Raw genomic sequence first — 26555 nt, 5'->3', positions numbered from 1 at the left:
GATGGACATTGTCCGATCTCTACCACGATATCTTGACGCCTTGCGGGCAGCGCGAAAGCTACCAACTATCCCTAGATGCATGTCTGGCTATTCCACTGGGAGTAAGATGAACCAGTCACTATACATTTCCCCGGTTGACGCAGAGCCACTGAATCGCTATCAACATGGCGGCTACCACCCGGTACTCTTAGGGGACTCTCTTCACTCGGGAAGATACAAGATCCTACACAAATTAGGATGGGGAGGTTACTCAACTGTCTGGGCAGCCAGGGATAAGAGGTTGTCCATTCCATATAACAGCGTACGCTCGTTCTAGACCATGGCTAACAGATAATTCTTTTGGGTATAGGGACGGAGTCTATGTTGCTGTCAAGATAGGCATTGCAGAACGCAAAGACGAAAGCCCGACGCGAGAGCTCCAGACCATGAAGGAGCTGGTGTCTCACCGTCCTCATCTAAAACATATAGTGCAATTGCTCGACCAATTCAATATAAAGGGCCCAAATGGATCACACCAATGCTTGGTCTACGAGCTGCTGGGCCCGAGCGTCCCGGACGTAGCTGATGCGAAGTGTCCTGGTGGCAGGCTTCCTGGAAAGCTTGCCAAGGCCATTACAAAGCAGAGCCTCATCGCGCTGGCTGACTTGCACCAACTAGGGATCGGTCATGGAGGTAAGTTGGCCCTCCAGGCGGGTTGTAACTATTTCTTTCTCACATCCACAGACTTACATATCCGCAACCTCGCCTTCACCATGCCTTGCCTGGACGAAGTATCAGAGGAGACATTCATAGAAACACTAGGCAAGCCAGAGATAGGCCCGGTACAGAGGCGCGATGGCAATGGAGAAAGCCTGGAACCTCGAGTGCCCAGGTATATCGTCCGGCCTGCAGCACCTCAGACTCAGTTGTGGAGTTCTGCACAGGAGATCAAGTTGATTGACTTTGGGGAAGCGTTCTTACAAGATACTGTGCCTCAGACGCTACATACGCCTCTCGTAGTCCGAGCACCCGAAGTTATTTTCCAGGATTGTCTTGATTACCGGGTTGACCTGTGGAGCATGGGCTGTATGGTAGGTGAATTAACGGATCCTGGAAATATCTAGACTAACCCACATTCTCGCAGATTTTCGAGCTCTTCACGGGCCAACCACCATTTGATAGCTTCATGATAACGGCATCAATTCTTATCAGCCAAATGCGAGAGGTGGCCACTGATGATCTCCCCAATAGGTGGCAGAAGATGGCAGATATGATATGTGAAGGCGAGAAGTTAGACCTAGAGGATCCCGCACCTAACTTGCAGGAATGGCTTGAAGAGGTTTATTTCGACGGGTCTCGCACTCATGACCTCAGTAGAGAGGATATTGTGAGCTTGGGAAAGATTATTTCACGGTTATTGTGTTTCGAGCCGTCCTCGAGAGCTTCGGCGAAAGATATTCTTAAAGACCCGTGGCTTGGTTAATAGCGTCCGAATAATATTCCACCGGCTATTGCATCATTACCGGCTCATAGATAACTACCTGGACTTGTAAGAGTATACATCTGGACATTTGTCGACGTTATTGCGCTTACCCAAGTGGGTTCTCCATTGAATCCAGCCGGTTTGCCGCCCAACTGCCTTACCCGGAGGAATCGATTGAATGCTCATCACGATCCTCAAGTTGCAAACACTCAGATAAAAGTCCGTACAACGCGATCCCGCTGCTTTTCAATTTATTCACGAAACGTGGTCAAGCGAATTGGGTACTGGAATAGTCACTCAAAGTTCACTTGAAACGCAACATCGTTTGCCCATAGTTGGGCTTGGAGGACTGGAATTTTTGGCGCGAGGTCTGCTGCTTCTTCCCCGCTATAAAATTGAAGACCAATGTCGATTCCACTTACTCGACTAATCCTAACCTTACCTAGTATCTAGCACGCGGGTTTAAGGGTGCTTTATATAAGATGTAGAACTTCTATGGAGTGCTTCTAGACCAACGTAGTCCACTAGAAAGGTTAATGGAATGGCTCGAAGCTTGGGAGGCAGGGCAAGAACTTAAGGATATCCCAGACAATGACTTGCCAGAGTAACTTGTCCCATTGATACTACGAAGCGTAATCCAGGATAACTAGCAAATCAAACAACGAGATTTTACCTGTCTTCCAGGGTTGATCACCAAGTTTCTTCCAATGGCCATTTGCCTTCCTCTTATTTGCCCTGCAATGTCCCGAATTCACGCCCATGCGTCCTGATGAGCCGTTCATTGCCCTTGAAACCTCCTATTTCCATGAACTTCCATCCTTACACACCCCCATAACCGCAAGCCTGCAGTCACACAGCACGCTGAAACCAAGGCAAATCCTTCCCTGCATCGACGATCAGTTTTCGAATGTCAGTGCCCATGCAGCAACCTACATCGATCAACAGTTTATCGGTGCTTAATGAGGCCCAAACCGTGCCGTATGCAAACTGGTGGTCAATCCGCGGCTCGGCAAATATGCTTTCATGTATACATGTATGGGGAGCAATCAGTGGAAGTCAGCGAATATAATTACTCTCTACATCTCGGAATTCACGGACCTTCGTGCCCGGATACCTCGCATTAGATATCCTGTTTATTATGGGGCCCTGCTTCTCTTGCCTTTTTGGGAGAATGCGCGGTGAAGTGCGAATGTCTCATCTGATCTCTTTAGAAAAACTTCTTCAGGCATAAGGAGTGAAGAAGAGAGCAGAATGAATATATCTTGTGAGATCTGGTCTTGATGGTATTGGCGAAACGAAGCGATGACGACGACAGACAGGAGCAATGCCTCTAGCATCGCACAGCCCCGCACCCCAGGACCTAAACGAACTCATCCAAGCAAACAAACACCTCTACACCCTCCTCAGCACAACACTCTACAAACGCAATGTGGCTGAAAATGAGGGCAGCGCGCTCATGTGGGCCTCATCGCATGGCCGAGCAACCACAGCGGCGAAAAGTCTCGCAGCGGGCGCAGCCGTGGACCATTCGCCGTTCTTCCAAGCGGCGATGAACGGGCACGCGGACGTGACGGCTCTACTGGTGGATGCGGAGGGCGCCCTAGGGGACGATGGCACAGTCAAGGGAAGCGGGCGCCTGACGCCGCTCTGGCTGGCGGCGCAGCAAGGACACGTGGAAGTCGTCAAAAGTCTTGTTTTCCGCGACGGCGGTGCCGGGGGCGCAGCCGGAGGAGCCGGACGGGGAAGGGACAAGGCCACTGGCGATCGCGGGGGCAAACGGGCATGTGGATGTGGTCAAGGTCTTGCTTGAGAAGACGAGAGCTCAGGGGATCGGCGTGGACGCTTGTACCGCGAGGGATATGTGGGGTGAGACGCCGCTTTACTCGGCGGCGAAGTTTGGATATCATGAGATCGGGGAACTGCTTCCTCACCGAGGCTGAATCAGAAAGGCATCGTGACGGCTGGGCGTGGTTGCCAGTAGCCCTATTGACGGAGCAAATGAGCCTCTCGGACGTCCCCGAGAAACAAGCGAGTTGCAATCTACACATCGGAGCGTCCTTCGAAGCCTATGATTCTCGAAATCCAGGCGTCGACATTTCTCCTGTAGCTTTCGAATCTGACGAGCGTAGTTCTCCTCCATAGGGATAGATGGGCGGCGTCTTGCTAGGAGACCAGCAGAGATTACAAATATTGGTGGTTCACCAGAGCCGGTAGTACCTCACCGTGCGGGGGATACTGCGGGACTGTGGGGAACAGACGGAGTTCTCCCGCTCTACCCCAGCAACCGTAGATCGTGATTTCTCGGTAATTGAGGAGTCAATTTACAATTTGTGTGCAGTGAAGTTCGTTTTGATGGCTTGAATGAGAAATTAGCCGCTGGGAACGTATTCCTTTAGTATCTAACTAGAACAGGACGTGGCTTGGATTAGATGCGGACCTGGTCAGAAAACAAGATAATGGATAACAATGCCTAATTTATGTCAAGAAAATAAATCAAACGTCTTCGGACAGGCGGCCTGAGCATCTGCACTGTAATCTGCCAACGAATCGACAGCCCGTAGCTGAGCATGCGTAAGTAAAACCCGGCTCTCTGCACCCGGGGGCGAAATAATCGGTGTCTGCACCATCTGAGCCTGGATGGCTTGAAAGGACATCTTGTCGAGATTATCCGCAGAAAACGTTTCCCGGAAGGCGCCGCCCATTATAGCCTGACCAAGAACACGAACGGACAACTTGACACCTCGGATCTGAGACATAGAAGACGCTGGTAACTTATCACCGAAGTATTCTGGCCTTGGATGGGTGAGCTGGATCCGGAAGGATAGGGGTAGGGGAGGCAACTCACGAAAGCGCAAAGGCAGGTAATGCCTCCGGCGCACGCGCGTAAGACTTGCGCTGGTCAATAAAATAAGATCTTTCGACGTAACGAATCTGGTCGTCGGTGCTCTCATACAGAGAGTACAAATGGCAGTATAGGCTCTTCAGCTTTTTCCTCATGGGCTCAAGGATCAATGCAGGAAGGGCTGCCATCAATGTCTCGACAACTGGACTTGACTGTTCCCCAAGCGGTAGCTCCTGATCTGTTATCGGGTCGAATACATGGGGCGTGACATAGAAGCGCACGAGAGCCTGGATGTTTTGAAGGAGCTTCGGTATATCTTCCAAGTTGGTTAATGAGTCCACGAGAGCATACAACAGACCCATCAGTTGAGAGCTCAGCTTGGAATGAGCAATGAGGAAATCTGGCGATGTGCTCACTCCCAGGGGCTGCTTAGCGTCCACCTTCACGAGTAGCGATACAGCTTCAAGATATTCTGCGAGGCCAGCGCTGTCTCCAAGTCCCGGCAGCTTCGGCAGGACGCCAGTAAAGAGCGAGTCAAGGAATGGGGTTGCCGTTGAGTCGATGCCCTTCTTCCCAAGGATGTACTCGTTAAGGCGCCTCGCTGCTGTATGTCTAACTGTCGGTGTCCAGTCTGGCATTTGCACAGTAAGGTTGCGAGCGAACAAGGGTACGATCAAGTGCTCCTGTCGCCACAGATCCATTTGAGCTTCATCATCCCAGATCAAACCAGCGCCTTCTGCGTCGGCTGGGTCAGCGCCAGACCATATCGCGCCGAAGCAAAACACTGGTGCAGTAGTCTGGAGTGACTCGGGCAAGTAAAGCAGACATGCTTCGCGCGGGACATTCGTGATAACTGGCGTAGGAGAGGACGCAGGCCAAAGAAACGCCAAGTAGAGAAACCACGCATAGTATACGCTAAGTGGAAGATAATAGCCATCGAATGTTAATTTCTCTGCTCCTGCAGGCGGTGTCGCAAAGCTGAAGACGTAGCCCAGTGCACTAGGAGCATCAACGATGGGAAGAGTTGCGTTCTGGGGTCCGAACTGAACTTCAACGGGGACTATCTGCCGCAGAGACGCAGGGAACCCTTGGTGAGAGTTGATTCGACGTGGCTGAACTGGCTGACCTTCAGCTGGCACTGGTAAGAATGTGTCCAGTACTTTCTGCACATCTTTGATCCGCTCAAATGGGACGCCATAGTCCGCTGGAGATTGTCGTAAATCGCGGATCCACTGACTGAATCTTCGAGCCGCAGCTGGGTAATCGACATTGCCAGCTGAGTCTAAAGCAGGCTTCAGCAGAGATGGGTTCAGCTTTCCACTAAACGCCGAAAATGAGTCCCATGATGCCATTGTGATTGCGAACGGGGTCGATACTGGAAGCAGGTTCGATAGTGGTGACTGACGATGCAGCTAAGTTAGCTAAATAGGAAAGAGAACCGATCACAACCCAGTGGCTGTGTGAAACTGGGCTGCTAGGATGAGCCAGCCCTACGAGACTTTTGAAATAGGTGCACCGCCTAGACCGTGGGAAGGTAATTCTAGGCGGCAAGTGAACGACGGTTCGTGGAGGGCCGATTTAACTGCAAAGTTAAGTTTACTGCAGAATCCTACGCTATCGCTCATAACCAATCCGACCATAACACGGGATTGAAGACTGAAGAACAGGGATCATCAGGAGCTAGCCTCCGCCAAATACGGGGTAGAAGGGTCTGGAGCTTATGCACGCAGGGGACACGGCACTTCCAAGCGACCCAGTCAACGGCTCAGATCGCTAGCAAATACTTGAACATACTGAGTCCCCACCACGGGCTGCTCATGTCTCGATGACCGAACAGATCATGCATATTAATTGCCGTCGCTAGCCTTTTCCGCCTGAACTGACATCCTTCATCCATTGTCGTACACCTATCAAGCAGAATGGACCATCTACCAGACAACGTCACGAGAGAAGGAGATACGGAAAAGCCGAATCCTCCTGCGTCTTTGCCAATTCCTATCGCTGTTGACCTTCCAAACATTGCACCTGGACCAACGACGCCACGCAGCTCGAATTGACCACCTACTTCGACCCAAATAAGCCGAACTTGGCAACCGACTTCGGGCTTGACTCTCTCCGTCCAGTCATACGAGATACTGAAGGAGACATATTTCTGCTACAAGATGGATCAGGCCGCTTCTACGAATGGAACGGCTGCTCCGGCGAGATGTGGTGGCTGCAAGAAGCTATCGATACTCAAGAGACTGTGACAGCAATAATGAGAGACAGTAGGATTATGAAGAAAGCACAAATTTGGAATCTGAAGATTAACGAATAAGTTAAAGCGGATGTCAGAGTTTCGAAGGAGTAGCAGACCCGGGGGTAGGGTCCCGGTCCAGTATCTCGATCACGTTGCCCTCATTATGTACAAGTTGAACATGTGGTAGGCGCATAGTAAAGTCAATTTCATACGCAGTCCGAAGATCCGTAGCAGTCCTGGGGGCATTAACTTCCGTTTGTTCAGGCACAACGTAGAACGTTTTGCTAGGCCTGATCTGATATGTTGTCCGCGGAACTGGAGTGAAGGAAGCGTAGAGACCCACAAGTTCGTGTGCGGAGGAGCTGAGGCCGAGGCCGAGGATAAAGTTTTCTGTAGTCAATTAGTCTCGTCATTCTATGTGTAAGGTTAGGAGACAAGTGCTTGAACTCACTGGCGGCAGCTTGCTCATACGTGAAATCCGCTCCGGTCTCGATGCAGAACGCGCCAACCTCTCCACGATCATCTGCTGGTCCGCCCCATAGGGCGAAGGACGGCGTGGCTGAAGTCACTTGAGTCACGCAGGTCGTGCCATGGCGCAGTGTGTGGGATGAGCCTGTTCCCAGGGAAACTGGACGCCGATCTAAGACACGAACTTGTACAGATGCATCCTTGTAATTTATGCCGCAGAGAGCGTAGAGCTCGGTGCGAGGCAGGGTAAGAAATGCTGTGCCAGACCCAGATGCAACTCCATGTGCAACGAGAACAGCGTGCGAGACGAGTCCATGGGCGGGGGGATTGACAGCTGGTTCTTTGCAGAATATCGCGTAGCTCTGGCTGACACCGGACTGGTTCACGATGGTGAATGAGTAGGTTTCGGCAGGGTCGCCTTCCTGCGTCGTGCTGTTCATGGTGGAGGAAATGGTCGTGGCTGATGCTGTTGGAGAGACTTGCCGAGTCATGGTCATGATTTCTATGGATCGTTGGTGGGCGTCGAGGTTGAGGGAAGATGAAATTCAAAAGCAAAAGAGGAGGCCACACCAAGAGGCATGCATGCCGGCTCAGCTCGCTTGAAACTACCACAATTCATCGTGTACTCAGCCAGCCACTCCGCTACAATGTGCCAGAGGGTTTGTACTGTCCCATTCTGCCTTCTACTTCTTGTCATGATATAGACTTGGTTATATAAAGGACCTTGTCGTCTCTCATATCAGTAACATCAGTCATCAGGTCTTTGAATTCAAGTCTATCAACAACTACCCTCAAATCTCAATCCCTTCATCTCCAAGATGCCTAACCAATACAAGATCACCATCGTGAACAACACCGGGGCTCCCCAGAACTACTGCTTCTTCTCTGCTTCCCCAATCGTCTCCGGTGGCACCTCGGGCGAGATCTGGAGCAACATCCTCAAGGCAGCCAACAATACCCCCAATGGCGCCAGGGCGTCCCTAGACATCTGGCAAAACTACTACGCCATCTGCGGTAACTATGAGGGAAAGCCCGAGCAAGGCGTCCGCGTCTCCGTGAGCAAGTCGGTCCCTATCACCCTGGGCTCTAAGTCCTCCGGCATTGTCATGATGGGATCCACCGTTGCTCTCAATGTCATCGAGAAGGAGACCTGCGATCTCGGTCCTCCCAGCAACCCCGGTGGCGGCAAGATCGGCAACTTCCAGATGACTACCGCATCCAACCAATTTACCTATCAGGATGCTGTCAACAGTAAGTTTTTCACCTGTCCATAGCTAGATTAGGGATCAGGGGATAACAGATGATAGACAACCTCTTGGTTGGCATCGCCAACTCGAAGGATGGCGACATCTTCCACGCCATGGGAACCTTCACCCCGTACCCCAGCTCCACCTACCAGATCCAGCCCCAGATGATCTACCATGTTGCCACTGGCTCAAGATTTGATGCTGGCCAGCTCGTCAAGGTGGAACAGCAAGGCTCCACCATTGCGGTTGATTTCAACCAGCGTGGTACCAACAATGTTGTTCTCGTCCACAATGACCAGATGCAGTTCGAATTCGCTTAAATCTCCTGATGTGCGGTGGAACTAGAGCAAGAATATGAGCACAGAATGCTACTAGTTGTTGTCTTGCTTAGTTTCGTATTGAATTCGAATGAGATTGTTTGCTATATATAATATCACGCCCCATGTCCTTCCTTAAGCCTTCCACCTCGAAACCCAATCGACAGTTATTAGACGACCTATCGTATTTGCTCTGAGATAAAACGCCCGCGATTGGGCTGGACCAAGCCACATCCGAGCCGAGCACCCCCAGCTCTTCAGGCTGGCAAACATGCAGGATATTCACATCAAACTGATCCAATCGCTACTGACGACCGTTTTATCAGATTGCTAAGCGCTCCTCTCAGCACCAACCCCAGGGAAGCTAAAGCCATAGGCGTTCCTTCTGTCTCGGAACCACTTTCCCAAGATTTGCCTTGTTGTGGTTCGTAGGCCGTAAATTAAACTTTGGGTCTACTCGTAAGGCAACCAGCAACTCCATCATTCCTAGCAAATATGGAATTCTCACAGGTCAAGCCCCAGCCCAGCCGCCTCACGCACCTCATCGAACCCAGCCGCGCCGATTTCCACTGCAACAGGAATCAAATTCATTTCGTGGGGCTCCAATCTCACCATCTCCAGCTCTCGTCCATCCACATTCCCCGGTTCCGACCGCGCATATAAAACCGTCCCGTCGCCGCTCTTTGTACGACGATCGATCACGATGAACTGCAGGGGCGAGAGGGCGCACCTGTCGTCACAGTGCAGGTGCAGGAAGCGTGAGATGTCCTCCGGGCTGTACGGTACGAAGGGGTATCTCAGTAGTGGAACGGACTCGGTTGGTGGGGTGTCGGGGGGAGGCAGGTCCAGGGATTGGATCACGTATAGGGCGTGCTGCTCTCGGGGGAGGCCCTGATACGCCAGTTGTAGGAGATGATTCATGTCCTGTTTGTTTCGTTTTAGATGTTATTAGTGACGAGCTGCTTCCGCGAAATGTACATAGACATGCATACCGTCTCTGTGAACAGGAGAGTGGTCACGAATACGGCAACGAGGGGATTGAGGATCATGACGGCTGGTTGGTTGGTCCGATAACTCTTGTACAATGTAGCAGGCAGTTGACCTGAAAAAAGCTATATCTATTCGATCAGAACGATGATGGCGTAGACTCCAGTCCGGGCGAAAGTTGCATTAGAGCGACGGGTATTTTATATCAATAGTATCGTCTGGGAACTACCACGCGGATCTCTTTGCTCAGCTGAACAGGCTGGGTGCCACTTCAGTCGGGCTCACCGATGGAAGCAGCGCATGATCGTCGGCACAAGTTGCCATCTCGCAGCTCAGTCCTTAACAACTAACTCCCCCAACAACGCAACAAGAGTAAACTTAAGCGAAGGACTTTTCCAGCTGCTCACTCAGCTCAGCCCATCTAGGCTAAGATACAGAGCTCCAATGGTGAAGAAACTTAGAATAAATACCTAGTCGGTGTGTGCACCCACTGCCACGGACAACTACGATCGGAGCTCACTCCACCTACCAGGATGATTTCACTCTTTCTCCTCCTACCCTTAGCAATCCTCGTACACTGCCAGGCCAACTTTGCCTGGAACTGTGCCAACAGCCCACAAGCGTGCATCAACTCCTGTTTCGCAGTGCAATGCGGCAATGCAAACCCCGTCCAGACGCGCGGCCCACCTGGTAGCTCAACAGCCCAACGCAAGCGAGCCGGCTGCGCAGGCTCAATCTGCAATGCGTTGACTGCGCCAAACCCTGTCATCGGACCATCGTGCGACGAGTTCCCCTTCGCAAGCTCGACAGAGGGCGGTGACGGAGCGTATCTGCGGTGTATCCCCGCAGCCGACAACTACTCGCAGGGGGGCCAGCTGTCAGGGTTTTTCGTTGTAAACGGAGTCGTGGCAGGGGGCCAGTATTTTACTTTCATGACGAATTCTGTCGGGCTGTAAGAGTGGTTATCCCTCCTTTATCAGTTTCTGAAACTAATACCGATGGCTGCTGCAGGCGTTATTGCGATGGTGCTGTGCCTGGCGGCTGCGCCAATGACGGCCAGCAATTCCAGACGGTTCGCCTGCTGAATAAGCGGGGAGTAGAGACGGAGATTCCAATGCTTGTTCCTGATCCGGTCGAAGTTGGGGTCCATGATGGGGAAGAACAGGCCTTTAATGTGACTCAGCCTGCTCCTATGCGCAAGTTCGTCACTTCGAATAATATTGAGATACGGCTGCTGGGTAGGGATGTGAAGGCGGATTTTATTGGGCATGATATTTGGTTTGCGGGTGCTGAGAGACCTGTTAAGATCCAGCGGGAGATACCTCCGAAGCCATGAGTTGCTGTTAAGGGTCCCTCAGGAGGTGGGGGGGTCATTATAAGAACTCCCTCTTACAACCCCCTCGTCCGGTCTACACTTAGGATAAAACAACTAAATATTATACTGTGGTCATACCCATCAGGCCTTGAATTCCTAGTGCAAGATCATTGAAATGTTCTTTACTATGCTAGCTCATTCCGATAGAGAACTTCTTGAACGCCGCCTTTGACAGGATAATATGTGAGCATGAGCATTTCATCCATCGGGAATTGTCCTTTCGCATGTTGTTTAGTCAAATATGGCAGGAACTAAGACCTGTCAGCCATCATTCTTTCACCAGGATGAGTGTACGTACCTTGTGTGTGTCGCTATCACCCTCGCAGCATCCTACATACTGACGGCCCATCATCAAGTGAGAAAACACATCGACTCCAGCGCGTATGCCAGGAGTTGGTGCGCCCACTTTCGCTCCCTTACCCCGTGTCCCCAAGCAGTCCAGTGCCTTCTCAACGACTCGGGGGAGATATCTTTTGCATCTGCGCCACCACGTCGCTATCCGTGCCAACCACCGTAAGCTTCTTCGCAAGCTCCAGTCGCTGAGGCTGAAGATCTTTGCAAAAATCTGACGTAATTGTTCCAATCGATCTCGCGACTCAGCATTGTCTGGATAGTGATTTGAGTGATTTGGCGGTACTATACAATACCTTGGTACAGTATTTAAGTTGCCGCCCTGTGGTGCGGCTTCTATGAATTCTAAAGTAGGTAGAACTATTTAGCTGAGGGCCGAAACGCTAAGGCACTGAGGCGCTGCAGTGTGGGAAGTGAAGCTTTAGCGGTTCACAAGTTTTTCCAAAAGAAAGCAGTCCCGAGTTGTAATCACTCCTGACGTTGCTTGCCGGAAGAAGTACATTTCGCAGTGGCTTTAAAGAGAAAGCCGTGCTTTCTGCCCTGTTCTTTTTCCCCCTTCAAAGAAGACTAGCTTTTGAAGGTTTGTTCAATCTCTGTTCAACAACGTTGGCCGGAGACAATTAGATTAGATTCATCAAAGCACGGGCCGGATATAGAAACAGAAGAAGGCCCTCAAACAAGTGCAAAGCTTGAAATAGATTTTATTATTTAATATGTTGACAGTATTAGGATAATATAGTTAGCTAGAGGATATATTAGCTTCTTATAATAATCTAGAGGTAGCCACGTATCCTATGCTTAAATATCCTATGTCTAGCAGATACCCTGTTCTTCATTACGGACAAGTGATTTTAAATGTCCTATCTAATACCTGACATAGCTAATAATATGTAGATGACTAGATGTTCATTAATGTGGAGCTTCCAAGAATGCTCTATGGAACGGCAATAATAATCCAGAGGTAGGGCCACCCTGTAATATCTCCTTTTAAGATCATGGAACCTAAAGAGAAGTCTGCGCTTCTTTGTGTCATCAGGCGAGAAACGCTCGCGCCTGCCATTCGCATGTGGTGAAATTTCTCCTTTAATACGCCAGGTCTCACATTGACTAGGGAATATATTACAAGTCAAACCCTGGAAAAGAGAGATTTAGATAATTCAGTATCCTCCATGCACAGTCATAAGAAAAGAAGCGACATGAAGTCAAACGTCAGGAGAGAGGAATAACGAGGTCCTGTGTTGATGTACGCGGAGGGTTTGCCCCGTCATCCCCAACCGGATGGCGCAATCACGAATCGAATCGGACGTTTTTATTTCGCCCCATACGTCCTCCTCTCTTCTATCATACAATCTAGCCAGGCCCTTTGATCGCTCTCCCGTCCTTTTTCCCTTTCCTACACAATACCGGGACCTCACCTCCTCTTCAAATCCCGATCAACCACATCTTCCAAAATAACCTCCCCCCTCTTCTCCGCCGCCATCTTGGCCAGCTTCAGCCTGCGCGTCTCGCGCTCCGTCTCCCAAGTCACATACCACGTCACGAGGGTAAGTGCCGCACACAGCCCAAGTAGCCCCATCGCCACGGAAAACGGAACTACGTACCGCGGCGCGTACTTGCTCCGGAATATCTGCGGTCCAATCGCGCCGCCAATTTGCCCGTAGCTGTTGACGAAGCCGATTGAGAAGGCCGAGCCCGTTGCGCGGGAGGTTGTTTGGACGCGCCAGGGCCTGGATGGATATTTATTAGCAGTGGGCCGGGGAGGAACGTATCGCGGGGTAGGGAGGAAGAGGAGGAGGAACGTACCACATCACCGGATACCACCCGGCCTTTAGTGCGTTTCCGATCAACGTGACGGCGTATACAGCACCGGTACCTGGGTACGCGACAAACACGCCGTAGCAGACGATAATGATGACAAGAAAGGTCAACGGGTACAGCGGGCGCGGTATCCTGCTTCGGTCTGCCATGACACCTGTGATGGCAATGAAGATCAGACCCGTGGCGGTGATGGGGAGGTTAAGGAGTTGGGCTTGGGCGATTGTCCTAGAGTGAGATGATTAGCTTGACCGCACCGTACCCATCGTGCTTTCGCTTCTGGTGAGCTTAACTGCAATGCAGTAATGGGAGAGGGGGGGCAAGGACTCGTACGTGAAACCAAGATTGGCAATCACAGTGGACTGGTAGAATGTCACCCCATCCGTTCCGACGGTAAAGGTCGCCCATATGAGGGTGAAGAGCCACAGCCGGATATCCTTGAGTGAGTCGATGACTTCGCGGAGTTTGAAATTGTGCTCGTTGGCGCGAGGCGCGTTGGATGGGAGGCGAGCCTGGATGAATTTCTTCTCTCGCTCAGTCAACCATGAGGCTGTTTCGGGGACTGGGCCAGGTTAGTTATTATATCAAATCGAACAGAAGCACAAATCAGTCTGGGGGATAGAGGGCCTTACAGTCAGGAAGCAGGAACCAGATAGCAACGCCGAAGATGACAGTTGCGATGCCCTCGGTGAGAAATAGCCTGTGAAAGATGGATTAGTTATTGCCCTGCCCAGTAGTAAAAGGAAAGATAAGGCTTACCATTGCCAGCCGGAGAGTCCGGCCGCGCCAGATACAGTGTCAAACCCGTAGGCGAGAAGGCCACCAAAAATGTTCGAAACGTTTCCGCAAATATCTGTCTCTCATCAGCCGGTGTGTCTCTCGTCCGACAGAGTAAATCAAGAGCGTACAAAAGTAGAGTAATCGGAGAGACATCTCGTCCGGGCGATACCAGTACGTCATTTGAAGGATGACACCGGGGAATTGTCCGGCCTCAGCCTGTGCCATGTTAGCCGATTCCCTTGCCCGCCGGCAAGGTGAGGCCTACCGCTCCCAGCAGAAATCGCGTGGCATATATACCACCCTTGTTCTTTGCAGCGACATTGCACAGCAGAAAGGTACCCCAGCTGATCATAATCCGAGACTGCCATTTCGAAGGGGAGAAGCGCTTTAGCAGCAGATTCGACGGCGCTTCCAAAACGATATAAGGGACCTAGATCCGGTCAGTGTCTATCGGACGCAGGCAGTGATTCCAAACAGCTTTGCTTACATAGTAGAGTACCGTAACCAGGTTGTACTCATCCGACGTCATCCCAAGCTGCGTCATGATATTGTGGTCCGTCCCCTTGTTCATGATTCGGGCGTTGGATAACTGCAAGACCCGGGGTTGTAAGCACCACTCTCTTTGCGTTGCATTGCATTGCAACAACCCCATTGATCGCTCAATACCGGGTGATACGCACATTATTGCTGTCCAGATTCTTGAACATGAAAATCAGCGAGCAGAGGCTCATAAGCCGCCAGTCGATCCTGCGCAGCAACTTCTTTTCCTCCTCGGCCGTGAGCAGTGTCCGACCACTCATCAATTCCGGGTCGTAGCCTTCAATACTCTCCTGCGACGACGAAGCCTCGGCAAGGGCTTCGCCACGTCTCGCGAAATGAAGCTCATGGTTCGCGCCCTTGTCGCTCGTCGTGTCGATACCTGTGGCAGTCGCGGTACCCAGTTGCTCGGCAGAAATCTGTTCACTCTGTTTAGTCGCCATGTCGCTGTGACTTTGCCGTCGGTAAGACACCGACAAAAAGCAGTACACGCAGAAAATCTACCTATTTAAACCGCCATCCCGGGTGTTGATAAAACCTCCGAAGCTTTTGGCTCATCCTCGGCGCCGAGCACGCCACAGCTTGTCTCATCGGCTTCTCTCCGGGCCTCCACGGGCCGACCTAGTCGAAGGCTCTGGGCATTCCGGGTAAGAGTCAGCTAAAATGCTTGGAGTCGCGCGAAACATTCTTCGTGATTTGGAGCCGACATGAATGGTGGGGTAGCGGACGATTCTTGGGCAGCCTGTTAGCTGGCGATCACGCCAGCGGAGGGAATCATGGCGAATGGCAGATGCACGCCGACTGACTCGTACGCCCCGCTCTTGCATGGACTGCATTGCTGGGGTTCTTCCACGTTGTGTTGATTCTAGAAAGCTTCCGATAGGACTACGCGATGCGGGAGCTTGAAGACGTCCAAGATTGATAAACCAGCTGTTCCTGTCCTTGCTCAGACACATCTCCACAAACCGCCTTGGCCGTGATTATATCGCATCGCTTCACCATGGCGACCGTCACTCAAACCTCAGCTTCAGCCTCTACAGGCTTCGAGATTCCGACGTACCACCAGGTACCTGAAACCACCCATGACCGTACGTTCTCATACACCCCATACCCACTGCAAAAACACTTGTATCTAACTCAATCCATAATATATAGTCGACTGGGCCGACCTCTCCACCCTTGACCTCTCCCAATTCGACGAGCCAGGAGGCAAGGAGCGCCTAGCAAAGCAGCTCTTTGAAGCGATCCAGAAAATTGGTGAGCACCCTCTACTTCCTACTCTGCGTACGTTCAGAACTAATTCCCAACAGGCTTCTTCTACATCATCAACTTCGGCCTCTCGCAAGAAGAAGTCGACCGCCAGTTCTCCATCGGCCAGCAGATCTTCAACCTCCCCCTTGAGGAGAAACTCAAGTACCGCGCTGAGCTCGAGAAGGGCGGGTATAATGGGTATAAGCCGGCTGGGCTGCGAGTGGGTCTACCGACCTTGGATTTTTTTTTTTATCTCATCAAGCGATACGATATATAGATACACTTCAAGATCACATCACTAATCTTGACCGCATAGGAAATCGCCCCCGGCATCTTCGACAACACAGAAATCTACAATATCCCCAAATTCATCCCCGCACACGAACGGCCGCACCCAGAGATTATAACAGCCAATCGCGGCGTCATCGAGCCCTTCGCCCGACACATCCACGACTCGATCGTGCGCAAACTCCTGGTCCTCATCGCCATAATCCTCGAGCTCCCCGAAGACCACTTCCTGCACGTCCACCGGTACGACGAACCCAGCGACTGCCATTTACGGTACATGAAATATCACCGGCGAACCGCCGAGGAAAATGCAAGAGCAAGCGGGATCTGGTCCAAGGGCCACACGGACTTTGGAAGCCTCACCCTCCTCTTCCGCCAGCCCGTCGCGGCCCTGCAGGTCCGGACGCCCGAGGGCGCCTGGAAATGGGTCAAGCCGTACGCGGGCAGCATCACAGTCAACATTGCGGACTCGCTGCAGTTCCTCACGAATGGGTTTCTGAAGAGTAGTATCCATCGTGTTGTGGCGCCGCCGGCGGATCAGGCGGGGGTTGATCGGTTGGGGGTGTTGTATTTTGTAAGGCCGGAGGATGCCACGGAGTTGAGGCCTGTGGAGAGTGCTGTGCTTAAGAGGTTGGGGTTCGACAAGGTGGTGGATAATAGTGCGGTGGGGATTACGGCGGGGGAGTGGGTGAAGGCGAGGGTGAGGAAGGGGGTTGATCGGGGCGAGGGGCCGAGGAGTGAGGTTGGGGATCAGAAGATTATTGGGGGGCTTGTTGCCAAGTATTATGATTAGTTTGTTCGAAGATTGGAACTGAAGGCTGTTGAAGCTCGAAATTGTATATTTGTCTTCTGGCATGATGCCCGGATGCTCCTAGCTATGAATATAGCGAAAATCGTTCTCTGTTGAGCGTACACTCTCCCCTAGCAAATGGGTGATCTACACAGCCGCAACCTTTTCATCAGCGGCTGCCTGTTCGGCAGCGATAATATCAGCCGGAATCTGGTCGGGCGTTGTATTCACCAGCATGATCATAGGGATAAGCGAAATCCCAAGAAGGCCAAATGTTACACAGCTAGTGAGAAGACTGTTAGTGAAAAGGGTCCCGGCAACGTGGAAAGCTATCCAGAACGGTGACAACTCACAATCCAATCAGAGGGTCGCTGGTCGTCTGGGTGTTCATCCCGTACGCGATTGCCTGCCCAACGGCCTCGATGCAGCGGAAGGCAGCGCCATTTCGGACGTTTTCTATCGCGACGTTAGCAATTTCTCAAAATGAGGATAAGGTTGGATGGATAGCTTACCCTGTGCATCAGTTGCAAAACTTGACAGCAGCCAATACATATAACTCTGGCTAAGCGGTCCAGTGGTTTGAATAAAGAAGTAGGGGAGGAACGACTTGGCATAGAGGCCATCTGACCAGTCAATGTGGCCTGGGTTGTTTTCGTTGAAGCGGACTTGCATAATGATGCTCCATATATAGACGCCAACATTGAGGATAACAACAGTGTATAGGCCTAGTTGGGCGCGGCGGCGCTGTGAGAGGGATTTCATGTCGAGGATAAAGCCAAGGCCGAAGCAGCCAATGCTATTAGACAGCAGGTTAGAGGGGCTTAGTTTAGTTTGAGGTTGGTTGACAACTTACATGCAGAAGAAGGGTGAGATGAGAGAAGAGAGGGCGCGAGCACGGACAGAGAAGTAGGTTCCTAGGTATGTGGACCAGGTACCACTATTTGCCATTAGTATTGTTCGCCAATGATTCGATAGGAAAGTATTAGTAAAAGCAATGGCTGCGTACGTATAGAAGAAGGACCACAGAGCCCATCCAGAGGAAAGAACAATAAGCTTGGAGGTGACAGTCTTTGCAATGCGGCGGAACTCCATTTTGGTGGAGAGGGTCTCGGCAGTCACAATCTTGGTGCCATCGGATCGGACGACATGTTGGAAGGGGACTATCAGAAGGGCAAATGGCAAACTACATGGGTTAGCGAGTGCTTTCCTTGAGGTGTTAAAGGTACTCACGCAATGCACTCAATGACGAGGAAGGCGATAAAGGTGTCGGGGGTCACACCACCTTCAGCTCCTGCTTCATGATTCTTCGCTAAGCTACGCGCTGTTAGTCGAGTCGGGCGTGTTATAGAGTAGAGGTGGCTTACTTGATAGCACCACCAACCAACTGTCCCAGGTTACGCGAGACAATCCAGAGAGCAAGATACTTTCCACGCGCACCAGACGGAGCGAGCGTCATGATTGCACCAGCTTCAGCAACATACCAACACGCTGTTCCGATACCACTGATGGCGCCACTAAGAATGAGGTACTGTGGGGAGAGAAAGTTAGTCACCAGGGTTTGCAACGGCACAGTATCGGAATTAACTCTGACTCACCCACTGGTTTCCAAACTTGCTGTTGCAGTAGTACGCGGATCCCTGAATAGGGAAGGACATGGAGCCGATCACGAGAGCCCACTTGACGCCGATTTTATTGACAATAGGACCGCCCATGAAGCAGACTAGGGGTTGTTATTAGCATCGGGGTTTCTCCGAGCAGAGGCCAGACGTACCGACGGCGAGGAGAGCATATCGAATGGCGGTCGAAATGTTGGAGATTTGAGGAGTTGCGAGACCACCACCACCGAGACCTAAGCTTGTTAGATACAACTCCTTTTCGCAGGTAAATAAGGCATAGGGTGGCGCACCAGTGATGGCGTCGGACATGGCCGGGCCACAAAAGGCCTGGATACTCAACAGAATCATTTGCGTCAAGCTGTGCTGCCAGATTCGCTTCCACTTGGGAACAGTGTCTCTGTAGGTGTCCATGTTCACCATCTCCCCTTGAGTATGTTCGTTGGCAGGGACAGGGTCCTCCTGCCCGGTACTGGTTTTTGTGTCGGCCATTGTGGATCTACGGGTGTCCGGGTACAGCACGAACAGAGGGAAAACTTGAAACTGATGATCGAGCCATCTCCAACGGCCATTCTCGCCTATTTATACGATTGAGAGTCAGATACCCTCGGTATCAGGGAAATATATCGGCTAATCTCGCGATGGGTAAGCTTATCTGTTCCCCACGTTCTCCAACAGCCAGTTCCCCCGTGCCATGGGGTTGGCGGCGCTTGGTGGAAGGTCCACGCGAACGAGTAGCGCCAACTGGGCTCCGCTCCACACAAGACGGCGGAAGGTCCAGGCGATATAACCAGGTCCGCTCCGGGTTTTGCCTGAAACATGGGCTTATTTATCACCAATGGTCATTGATTCCCAAGCACATTCGGTGCACATAGCTTCCTTATCATCATTTTGATAGGCCTATCTCTAGATACCCAGCTCTGGGCGGTTATCTGTGGGCCGCCCCCGATGTCGCTTCGGTCGCATTCCAGCTGGTCTCCACCGGCTCACATGACATGGCATGATCGGTTCATTGCGCTCGCGATCGCTTATTAGCCTAAACGTTCCTAAGCAAGAGTCGTTGGATTATCTCACTTATCTACTTTACTATCTATCCCTTGAATACCCAAGTCTACTTCCTCTCCTACTCTATCCTGAATACCTTCTGAACCACCAAACCAAGCCAAGAAAGAGCCCCCAACATGGCAGACCGCGCAAGCACAAAAATCATCATCGTCGGCGGCGGCGGCACAATGGGCTCGTCAACGGCCCTGCACCTCATCCGCTCGGGATACACACCGTCCAACATCACCGTGCTGGATGTGTACCCCATTCCCTCTGCGCAATCAGCCGGCTTTGACTTGAACAAAATTATGAGTATTCGGCTGCGCAATGCGCCGGATTTGCAGCTCTCCCTCGAGGCGCTGGACATGTGGAAGAATGATCCGCTGTTCAAGCCGTTTTTTCACCATGTTGGCATGGTAGGTTTTGTCTCTCTTCTTATCTAAGATTTTTTTCGTCTCAGGAGGGAGCGCAAGTTGTGGTTCGGAATTCATACTGATCATGGGGCTAGATCGACACATCCTCCTCACCAGAAGGGATCGCAAACCTGAAGCGAAAACACCAAGAGCTCATCGACGCGGGTGTCGGCTTAGAAAAGACGAATTTCTTATTAGATTCCGAAGACGAGCTTCTCAAAAAATTACCCCATTTCACCCGAGAGCAGGTCAAGGTATGTCTTCCAAGAGTCCAAGACATCCAAGACGCGATGAGTCACTAAGCACTGGCGCCAGGGCTGGAAAGGCTTGTTCTGCGGCGACGGAGGCTGGCTTGCGGCTGCCAAGGCGATCAATGCCATCGGGCTGTTTTTGAAGGAGCAGGGGGTCCAGTTTGGGTTTGGAGGGTATGTTCGCTTTGTTTCTTTCCATAATTAGGATAATGTTCTCAGGGATGATATTAACCGAGCGCAGCGCCGGCACATTCAAACAACCACTTTTTGCAGCCGACGGCACGACATGTATTGGTGTTGAGACGGTCGATGGGACGCAATATCACGCCGATAAAGTGGTTCTCGCCGCTGGAGCTTGGAGTTCAACGTTGGTTGATCTCGAGGATCAGTGCGTTTCAAAGGTACGCCTTTGAGCAACCCATTTCTTCTTGCATACATTGGCTTACCATGACCAGGCCTGGGTCTTCGCCCACATCCAACTAACCCCCGAAGAAGCCGCCGCATACAAAGACACCCCCGTCGTCTACGACGGCGACTACGGGTTCTTCTTTGAGCCGAATGAGTATGCATCCTACCCAACACCCACCGGCCCATCCGCAAAACCAAGCCCGAACTAACGACTGAATAGGAACGGCATAATAAAGATTTGCGACGAATTCCCCGGCTTCACCCACTTCAGATCTCACAAGCCCTACGGGGCTACAAGCCCAAAGCGGATTTCCGTCCCCCGATCGCACGCAAAGCACCCAACAGACACATACCCCGACGCGTCGGAGGTGACGATCCGGAAAGCGATCGCGAGATTCCTACCGAAATTCACGAACAAGGAACTGTTTAACCGCTCCATGTGCTGGTGCACGGATACGGCGGATGCGAACCTGCTCGTTTGCGAGTATCCGAAATGGAAGGGGTTTTATCTCGCGACCGGGGATAGTGGGTATGCTATTTTCTGTCTTATGTTGCCCGTAGATGGTGGCTAATACTCGCACAGTCACAGCTTCAAGCTCCTCCCGAGTATCGGGAAACACATCGTCGAGCTGCTGGAGGGGACGCTGAGCCCCGAGCTTGCGCACGAGTGGCGGTGGAGGCCTGGGGGCGATGCGCTGAAGTCGAGGCGGGCGGCGCCTGCGAAGGATCTGGCGGATATGCCAGGGTGGAGGAATGAGGCCAAGTTGTAGTTGGTCTGGCGCGTAGAGGTCAAAGGGAACTGACTAGTGGTACTAAAATGGCCAGATATATATCGAATTATAGGTAATGTCCTGGGATAGGCAGGAATGAAGATATGTGTATAATTATAAGTATGAACTCTTGAACAACATCAACAGATATATAAAGAGCCCCAGTATTTCGCCATTATCCTACAGCAAAGCATTATATATAAAGCCGTGACGTATTCGGCTCAAACACCTCGTCCGAGGTGAATGAACAATGATAGTACCCCGATTCCAGCGGGGAGTGTTCAAGATGCGATCTGGGCAACATCTCCCTCCTATCCTCACTCCCACTCAACTGCCCCTCCGAATCACTAACCCGATTCTCAAACCCCAACGGACTAGGCGAGGTATACACCCCGGTCAACTCCCCCCACATAACCGGCTTAACCGCATGGTCATCCACCCCATTCGCAGCGACAACCTCGGCTGAAGTCATCGGATGACAAGCCGCACTGATCGCCGCACTACACTGCGCCGCCAGCGGCATCCTTGACCGGAACCGTCGCAGACCAAGCAAGATCGCGACAACGGGCATGGCTCCCCCGATAACGATCCCGAAGATAATCGCCACGGGGTTGTATCCACAGGTTACGACCTCACCTTGCGTATACGGCTCGCCATTTGCCTCGAACGGGATAATATCAACGAAGAAGAACGCCTGTGAGACGAACCAATGCAGGAGCGCCGAGACAGCAAGGAGCGGGAGACTATATCGATACGGAAGCGAGAGGTAATACGTTGAGCGCTGCGCGCCACGAGGCCACGACACACGCAGCGGTTTGCGGGTTAGGCCGTACCTGTCGTACTCTACCGCGCCGAGCATGATTGTTAAGAGCGCGTTGTACATGAAGTAGGCGAAGGAGATGAGGAGTTGCGGCGTGTTTGCTAGCAGGACCATGCGGAAGATGCCGTTTGTGCTTGGGCTTGTGCTGAGCCCGCCGAGAATGCTGCCTGTGGTGACCTGGCCCAGCCCGTTGCCCCAGATTGTGTGTGTCCCGTAGGAGCGCTGGAAGTCGGCGATTCCCACCCAGAGAAGGTAGCCGGTTGGGGTGAGCATGCCGGCGAAGCTGGGGCGACGCGGTCAGCTAAGGGGCGGCTTGAGCACGCGGAGGGATACTTACAGGAGCATTGTACAAAGCCAACGCTCGGTGCTTACGGCCTGGAACCAGCGCTTTGGAGCGGGCAGCCGCAGCGGGAGATCCCCGTAGACAACATCTCGTGGGATCGAGCGGAGTTTGCTGCACTTTCTATCCCAACCATGGGTAAACTTGCTGATCAGCGGCTTCGATAGCAAACAGGCCCCTTTGGTAGTGCCATCAGGCCTCGTCAGGAACGATGCGATCGCATCTCCTATCGTCAAAAAGACCTCCTCTCTATCATCTCGCGCGGTAAAAAGGGTGCATAGCAGCTTGATCAGGTTGCAGCCAAGCACAACCAGACAGATGGGCGGGCTGAAGAACAGCTGGCATGTCTCCTCTGCTCGAAGCGCCATGCAGTGGTCGACAGGGTACGATTCCGGAAGCATGTTGATGTCCAGTGGGTTGTTGACGCACCGGGCCTCGTGGCCAAGTATCGTCACGCTGCCTGGAAACGAAGCATTCTCCCACCCAGAAGGGTCATCGAGCTCAGCTTGCAAGCGCTGTGTCGTCGGATACTGCTCCATGATATCCTCGAGGTGCCAATAGTCATACGTATCGGGAATGCCCCGCTCGCCAGGATAGAAATAGCCAGGGGCCTCATAAAAGCTGTCATTCGTCGGGATCCGCAGGAATATTTTCTGGGTTGACCACTTGTATGGCCGGACTGACAGGTTCCCAATGAAATCCTCCGCCATCTCCTTGTCGCAATTGTAGTCGCCGTTGCACAGCCAGCTGAACTTGCTCCCGCTCTTGTCATTGAACGACATGTAGTTTCCCCTGTCGTACCAGGACAGCGGCTCCTCTTCGGGCATCGATTTGTTGGTCACCAGGACTACCAGCCGATGTGTCGATGCAAAGTCCTGCGCGAATGTGTCGACGCAATCTTGCATCGAGAGCAGCTCGAAACTCCCGTCATTCACCGCGTTATTGTACGCCCCAAAGCCAACGTCCGCGTTCTCCAACATGCAATCTTTGAAGTCCTGCGTGGCATTCTCGTCGAGTGCCCCGCCATTACCCACGGCGACTTGGTACTTGATCGGGCTAAGAGACACATAAAACGCGGAGTTGTATCTAAAGAGACCACATCAGCACCTAAGCCATATCAATAGAACAGCGACAAACATCAGATGAATCGGCGCCGATGTAACCAGCAAAATCCAACCCAGCACCTGCCTCTTCCCACGCTGCCGACTCAGCAAATTCCAAATATTCGGCACTCCAATCCTCACCCAAATCCTCTTCGCATGCGCCTCATCCACCTGCGCCCGGGACGGCGACGCCAGACACTGCATGCAGTAGTTACTCGCGCCGAGCATCAGCGTGCTGAGTATGTTGATGACAAGATGCATCCCCGTGGACCAGTTCTTCGCCGTCGAGCATTTCCCCTTGTACATTGAGGCAAAGGAGAAGTTTTGCGCGTTGTTGCCGCCGTATGCGAGGCCCGCGGCGATGATGGTGAGGATCGTGTTGATGACCAGGACGGAGCCCATTACCCATGCACAGATTACGACGCCTTTTATCCAGAGGCGGCCGTGGGCAGGGGCTTTTTCGGAGGGGGTTGGAGACGTGAACTTCGTCGAGAATGAGCGCCATGATGGTAGGCTTCCCAGAAACCTAGGCTTTTCATCGATTTCTTTGGTATCGCTCGTCTCGATGCTCCGGGAGAACATGGCTGCGGGATCGGGATGAAGACCCCGTCGCAGTCGTCACATCGTGGGGAGAAAGTGAAAAGCGGAACTCAGCTGGGGGGCAGCGAGAATTAAATCCCAGGGTCTAAAGAAACGGGTGGTCCTTGGCGATGGCACATCTTCTTCCCCTTTGGGGGTTGCGACTCGGCTGTGCTGGTGTCGATCGCCAGCCGCTGATTCAACGGCCAAGAAGCCGCATGACGTCAAACACGCGCCGCGTTGGGGGCCGAAGGACTGTGTTCCTTGCCAATTGTCTTGTTCTGTCCCTCGATGGTCTCAATGTGGTAGACGTGGATTGGTTGGTGCGGAAAGAGAACCCTTAACTGGACGTGAAGCCGTTTGCGATCGGAGTCTCTTGGCTTCGATATGCTGGACGCTGTATCCATACAGCATCAAGTACGGGAGGGTCGTTGTTTGTCATCAAAGCCGACAGATAGACCCTGAGCAGGCTATAGATACATTAACTAAAAGTCGAGCTACCCATGCCCTCCTTGATTAATATCAGAGGGCCGGCCGTCCACCCGAAAAACCTCCATGTATACGTATTTTTGTCCGGGTGAGATTGTTATCGTATCCCCGCGTATTTCGAGGTAAGCCTACAAGTAAGTAAGAAGTTCCCTAATGATGCTAAAGTACATGTAAACCCGCACCGCCGTCAACTGCACGGGTTACTGAGGAGCAGACTGTTGGGCGACCCTAGCAGCCGGGCGGGAGGTGGCTAACCAACCTCGCTCGCTTGACGGGAGCTTAACCAGAGGGTAACAATGTCCTTGGGCAGTTGGCCTAGTATGACTGGAGGCCAGACCATGTTGAGCTCTTCCAAACCATGCCCCATTATCCATGCTCGTCACCTAGCAGGGGCACGTCAGAAGGATTCTGATTTATTTTATCAGCCTTGTATCGATAAAGATTCGGGATCAAAGTTTGCAAGCCGTAGACTTTATTTTCCATCGTTCCTGCGAAGTGAAGTGTGCTGGCGTGGTTGGCCTCTTATGTCAACAATCGAATGTTTCGAGTACGAGTCAAGAAAGATGGGGCCTTTGGATCAACTTGATGTACTTTAAGGCCTTTGCCCTTGCCTTTGTTAAACAGTAGCAAACCCTGCTCTTAAGGCGTTGATAACATGCAGAATTTTTGCGTTTGGTTATTTCTTCCATAACATGAACCATAAAGCTAATTCGACATGTAGCTCTCTCCGCAGGTGAATGTTAAACTATTCCAGGTAATGGTCTTTGTACGTACGAGAAAACTTTTCTTTCGCATTTCACTGGTTATGCCTACTCTAGAGCTGACTACCTAGTTGCTTGGCTGATCATTACAAGGATCAAACTCAGTTCTCTTGATGCCATACTTTGGAGTGGTCAAGGATAAGCGAGATCATATACTAGAGAGATAGACAATACATCATAACATGGACTCATAAGTTGTGTTGGTAGCAAGCCCGACCGGATATAACATATAGCAGACAGGGAGTCTCTCAGGCTTATACCGTCTTAGGGAATTCCCCGCGGTGTTTCTGGCACGTCCCATGTCCGGTTCATCTTGTACTTCGCATTTCGAAATTCGACCCATAGAATCTCGATTCCATATTCATTGGTTATCCTCCTGAAGTATTCAGGTTGCTGTGCTAGTGAGACATGAGGGTCCTGTGTTCCTTGCAGAGGCAGTAGTTGCTGCGAAATACGGCCTTGTGATGCTTGTCCATTGCCATCTTTGGGGAGGTTTAGTGGCTGCGAGGAATGAACCTGTGGAGCTTTCGCGCTCGCATCTTGGGGAATATTGGATGACTGCGAGTGATTGTCCGGTAAAGTGCGTACAGTCGCATCTTGGGACGGACTTGGTGGTTGCATGTTATTGTCTTGTAATCCTTGTGCAGCCGCATCTTCCTGTGAATTTTGTCTTTGTCCATCCGGGTTTGGTGATTTCGAGGTCTCGCCTGACTGAGTCCTCACTAGACTATGGACTATGATTTAGTCTGGGGTAGATTTCAGGCGGGAGTTGATTGATACGGCTAATACACCAGAAATCTGTCAAAGAGCACGGCATGACTGCTGACTGACCTGGAGAATCGCATGTGGTCGCGCTGGAGTCCCGTGGTCGCCTCTTGAGCGCTTTTTGAAGTTGCTAGAAAGTATCCAACATCTTTTAGTATCCAAGAAGTCACAAACTTGTCGGCATCTTCCACATTCTCGAGAAATTTTCGTACGTCAGAAACTCGGTAACAAATTGTGGGTTTAAGTGAGAAATTCCCCAGTCTTGTCACAAAGTTTTTCTCTGAAAGCTCAAGGACTCTGGCGGATGTCTTGACTCGCACAAGCCTCGAGGTCACAGGGTTGACGTAAACTGCTCTATTACCCACCACTTCTACTTGAGAGATTCCACCTGAACCGACTTTTACCCCTTTCTCACCTAAGGACATGTTTTTCCATGGCCAATGGTAACAG

At 51.8% G+C, this 26555-nt stretch overlaps 12 protein-coding genes across 12 annotated transcripts; 6 read left to right on the top strand and 6 right to left on the bottom strand.

Annotated features, from left to right (window-relative positions):
• Positions 1–425: 425 nt before the first annotated feature.
• BJX68DRAFT_261872 (kinase-like domain-containing protein) lies at positions 426–1462 on the top strand (the record flags this gene model as incomplete). Its single annotated transcript, XM_071044297.1, has 3 exons — positions 426–672; positions 724–1070; positions 1124–1462. The coding sequence occupies 3 exons, from the start codon at positions 426–428 to the stop codon at positions 1460–1462; spliced, it is 933 nt and encodes a 310-aa protein (XP_070904367.1).
• Positions 1463–2786: 1324 nt separating this feature from the next.
• BJX68DRAFT_261871 (ankyrin repeat domain-containing protein) lies at positions 2787–3272 on the top strand (the record flags this gene model as incomplete). Its single annotated transcript, XM_071044296.1, has 1 exon — positions 2787–3272. One exon carries the CDS (start codon positions 2787–2789, stop codon positions 3270–3272), a length of 486 nt encoding a protein of 161 aa, XP_070904366.1.
• A 1031-nt stretch (positions 3273–4303) lies between these two features.
• BJX68DRAFT_252359 (uncharacterized protein) lies at positions 4304–5656 on the bottom strand (the record flags this gene model as incomplete). Its single annotated transcript, XM_071042549.1, has 1 exon — positions 4304–5656. The coding sequence occupies one exon, from the start codon at positions 5654–5656 to the stop codon at positions 4304–4306; it is 1353 nt and encodes a 450-aa protein (XP_070904365.1).
• A 978-nt stretch (positions 5657–6634) lies between these two features.
• BJX68DRAFT_261869 (uncharacterized protein) lies at positions 6635–7451 on the bottom strand (the record flags this gene model as incomplete). The annotated part of the gene is made up of 2 exons (XM_071044295.1): positions 6635–6933; positions 6995–7451. 2 exons carry the CDS (start codon positions 7449–7451, stop codon positions 6635–6637), a joined length of 756 nt encoding a protein of 251 aa, XP_070904364.1.
• Positions 7452–7829: 378 nt separating this feature from the next.
• BJX68DRAFT_261868 (uncharacterized protein) lies at positions 7830–8578 on the top strand (the record flags this gene model as incomplete). The annotated part of the gene is made up of 2 exons (XM_071044294.1): positions 7830–8262; positions 8319–8578. 2 exons carry the CDS (start codon positions 7830–7832, stop codon positions 8576–8578), a joined length of 693 nt encoding a protein of 230 aa, XP_070904363.1.
• Positions 8579–9079: 501 nt separating this feature from the next.
• BJX68DRAFT_261867 (uncharacterized protein) lies at positions 9080–9624 on the bottom strand (the record flags this gene model as incomplete). The annotated part of the gene is made up of 2 exons (XM_071044293.1): positions 9080–9499; positions 9568–9624. 2 exons carry the CDS (start codon positions 9622–9624, stop codon positions 9080–9082), a joined length of 477 nt encoding a protein of 158 aa, XP_070904362.1.
• A 471-nt stretch (positions 9625–10095) lies between these two features.
• BJX68DRAFT_261866 (deoxyribonuclease NucA/NucB-domain-containing protein) lies at positions 10096–10898 on the top strand (the record flags this gene model as incomplete). The annotated part of the gene is made up of 2 exons (XM_071044292.1): positions 10096–10514; positions 10574–10898. The coding sequence occupies 2 exons, from the start codon at positions 10096–10098 to the stop codon at positions 10896–10898; spliced, it is 744 nt and encodes a 247-aa protein (XP_070904361.1).
• A 1801-nt stretch (positions 10899–12699) lies between these two features.
• BJX68DRAFT_261865 (major facilitator superfamily domain-containing protein) lies at positions 12700–14863 on the bottom strand (the record flags this gene model as incomplete). Its single annotated transcript, XM_071044291.1, has 9 exons — positions 12700–13015; positions 13092–13331; positions 13437–13665; positions 13736–13803; positions 13863–13956; positions 14012–14099; positions 14149–14313; positions 14371–14472; positions 14564–14863. 9 exons carry the CDS (start codon positions 14861–14863, stop codon positions 12700–12702), a joined length of 1602 nt encoding a protein of 533 aa, XP_070904360.1.
• Positions 14864–15302: 439 nt separating this feature from the next.
• On the top strand, positions 15303–16752 carry BJX68DRAFT_276749 (uncharacterized protein; the record flags this gene model as incomplete). Its single annotated transcript, XM_071048178.1, has 4 exons — positions 15303–15508; positions 15576–15677; positions 15731–15891; positions 15988–16752. The coding sequence occupies exons 1-4, from the start codon at positions 15421–15423 to the stop codon at positions 16750–16752; spliced, it is 1116 nt and encodes a 371-aa protein (XP_070904359.1). The 5' UTR covers positions 15303–15420.
• Positions 16753–16896: 144 nt separating this feature from the next.
• On the bottom strand, positions 16897–18854 carry BJX68DRAFT_261863 (major facilitator superfamily domain-containing protein; the record flags this gene model as incomplete). Its single annotated transcript, XM_071044290.1, has 10 exons — positions 16897–17032; positions 17103–17205; positions 17262–17545; positions 17603–17686; positions 17756–17932; positions 17980–18063; positions 18114–18277; positions 18345–18469; positions 18521–18598; positions 18656–18854. The coding sequence occupies 10 exons, from the start codon at positions 18852–18854 to the stop codon at positions 16897–16899; spliced, it is 1434 nt and encodes a 477-aa protein (XP_070904358.1).
• A 576-nt stretch (positions 18855–19430) lies between these two features.
• Positions 19431–21404, top strand: BJX68DRAFT_226237 (NAD(P)/FAD-dependent oxidoreductase). The gene is made up of 7 exons (XM_071038480.1): positions 19431–19822; positions 19915–20073; positions 20135–20244; positions 20312–20471; positions 20526–20632; positions 20699–21007; positions 21062–21404. The coding sequence occupies exons 1-7, from the start codon at positions 19544–19546 to the stop codon at positions 21246–21248; spliced, it is 1311 nt and encodes a 436-aa protein (XP_070904357.1). The 5' UTR covers positions 19431–19543; the 3' UTR covers positions 21249–21404.
• Positions 21405–21414: 10 nt separating this feature from the next.
• On the bottom strand, positions 21415–24136 carry BJX68DRAFT_226234 (uncharacterized protein). Its single transcript, XM_071038479.1, has 3 exons — positions 23546–24136; positions 22406–23494; positions 21415–22351 (listed from the first exon to the last, which is right to left on the bottom strand). The coding sequence occupies exons 1-3, from the start codon at positions 24091–24093 to the stop codon at positions 21442–21444; spliced, it is 2547 nt and encodes an 848-aa protein (XP_070904356.1). The 5' UTR covers positions 24094–24136; the 3' UTR covers positions 21415–21441.
• Positions 24137–26555: the final 2419 nt, after the last annotated feature.

The sequence above is a fragment of the Aspergillus pseudodeflectus genome (assembly GCF_044049435.1).
Source record: "Aspergillus pseudodeflectus strain CBS 756.74 chromosome Unknown BJX68scaffold_3, whole genome shotgun sequence".
NCBI classification, from domain to species: domain Eukaryota; kingdom Fungi; phylum Ascomycota; class Eurotiomycetes; order Eurotiales; family Aspergillaceae; genus Aspergillus; species Aspergillus pseudodeflectus.
Note: the sequence above shows the minus strand (reverse complement) of the source record. Positions and strands in the feature narration are given on the sequence as shown.

Excerpts from the sequence above, each read along its gene's own strand:
- BJX68DRAFT_226237 (XM_071038480.1), top strand. The coding sequence starts at position 19,544 with ATGGCAGACCGCGCAAGCACAAAAATCATCATCGTCGGCGGCGGCGGC. Across the intron at positions 20,472-20,525 it reads AGGATCAGTGCGTTTCAAAG|GCCTGGGTCTTCGCCCACAT; the intron begins GTACGCCTTTGA and ends TACCATGACCAG. Across the intron at positions 21,008-21,061 it reads CTCGCGACCGGGGATAGTGG|TCACAGCTTCAAGCTCCTCC; the intron begins GTATGCTATTTT and ends ATACTCGCACAG.
- BJX68DRAFT_226234 (XM_071038479.1), bottom strand. The coding sequence starts at position 24,093 with ATGTTCTCCCGGAGCATCGAGACGAGCGATACCAAAGAAATCGATGAA. Across the intron at positions 23,495-23,545 it reads TCGGCGCCGATTCATCTGAT|ATACAACTCCGCGTTTTATG; the intron begins GTTTGTCGCTGT and ends TGGTCTCTTTAG. Across the intron at positions 22,352-22,405 it reads TGGCTTTGTACAATGCTCCT|CTTCGCCGGCATGCTCACCC; the intron begins GTAAGTATCCCT and ends GCGTCGCCCCAG.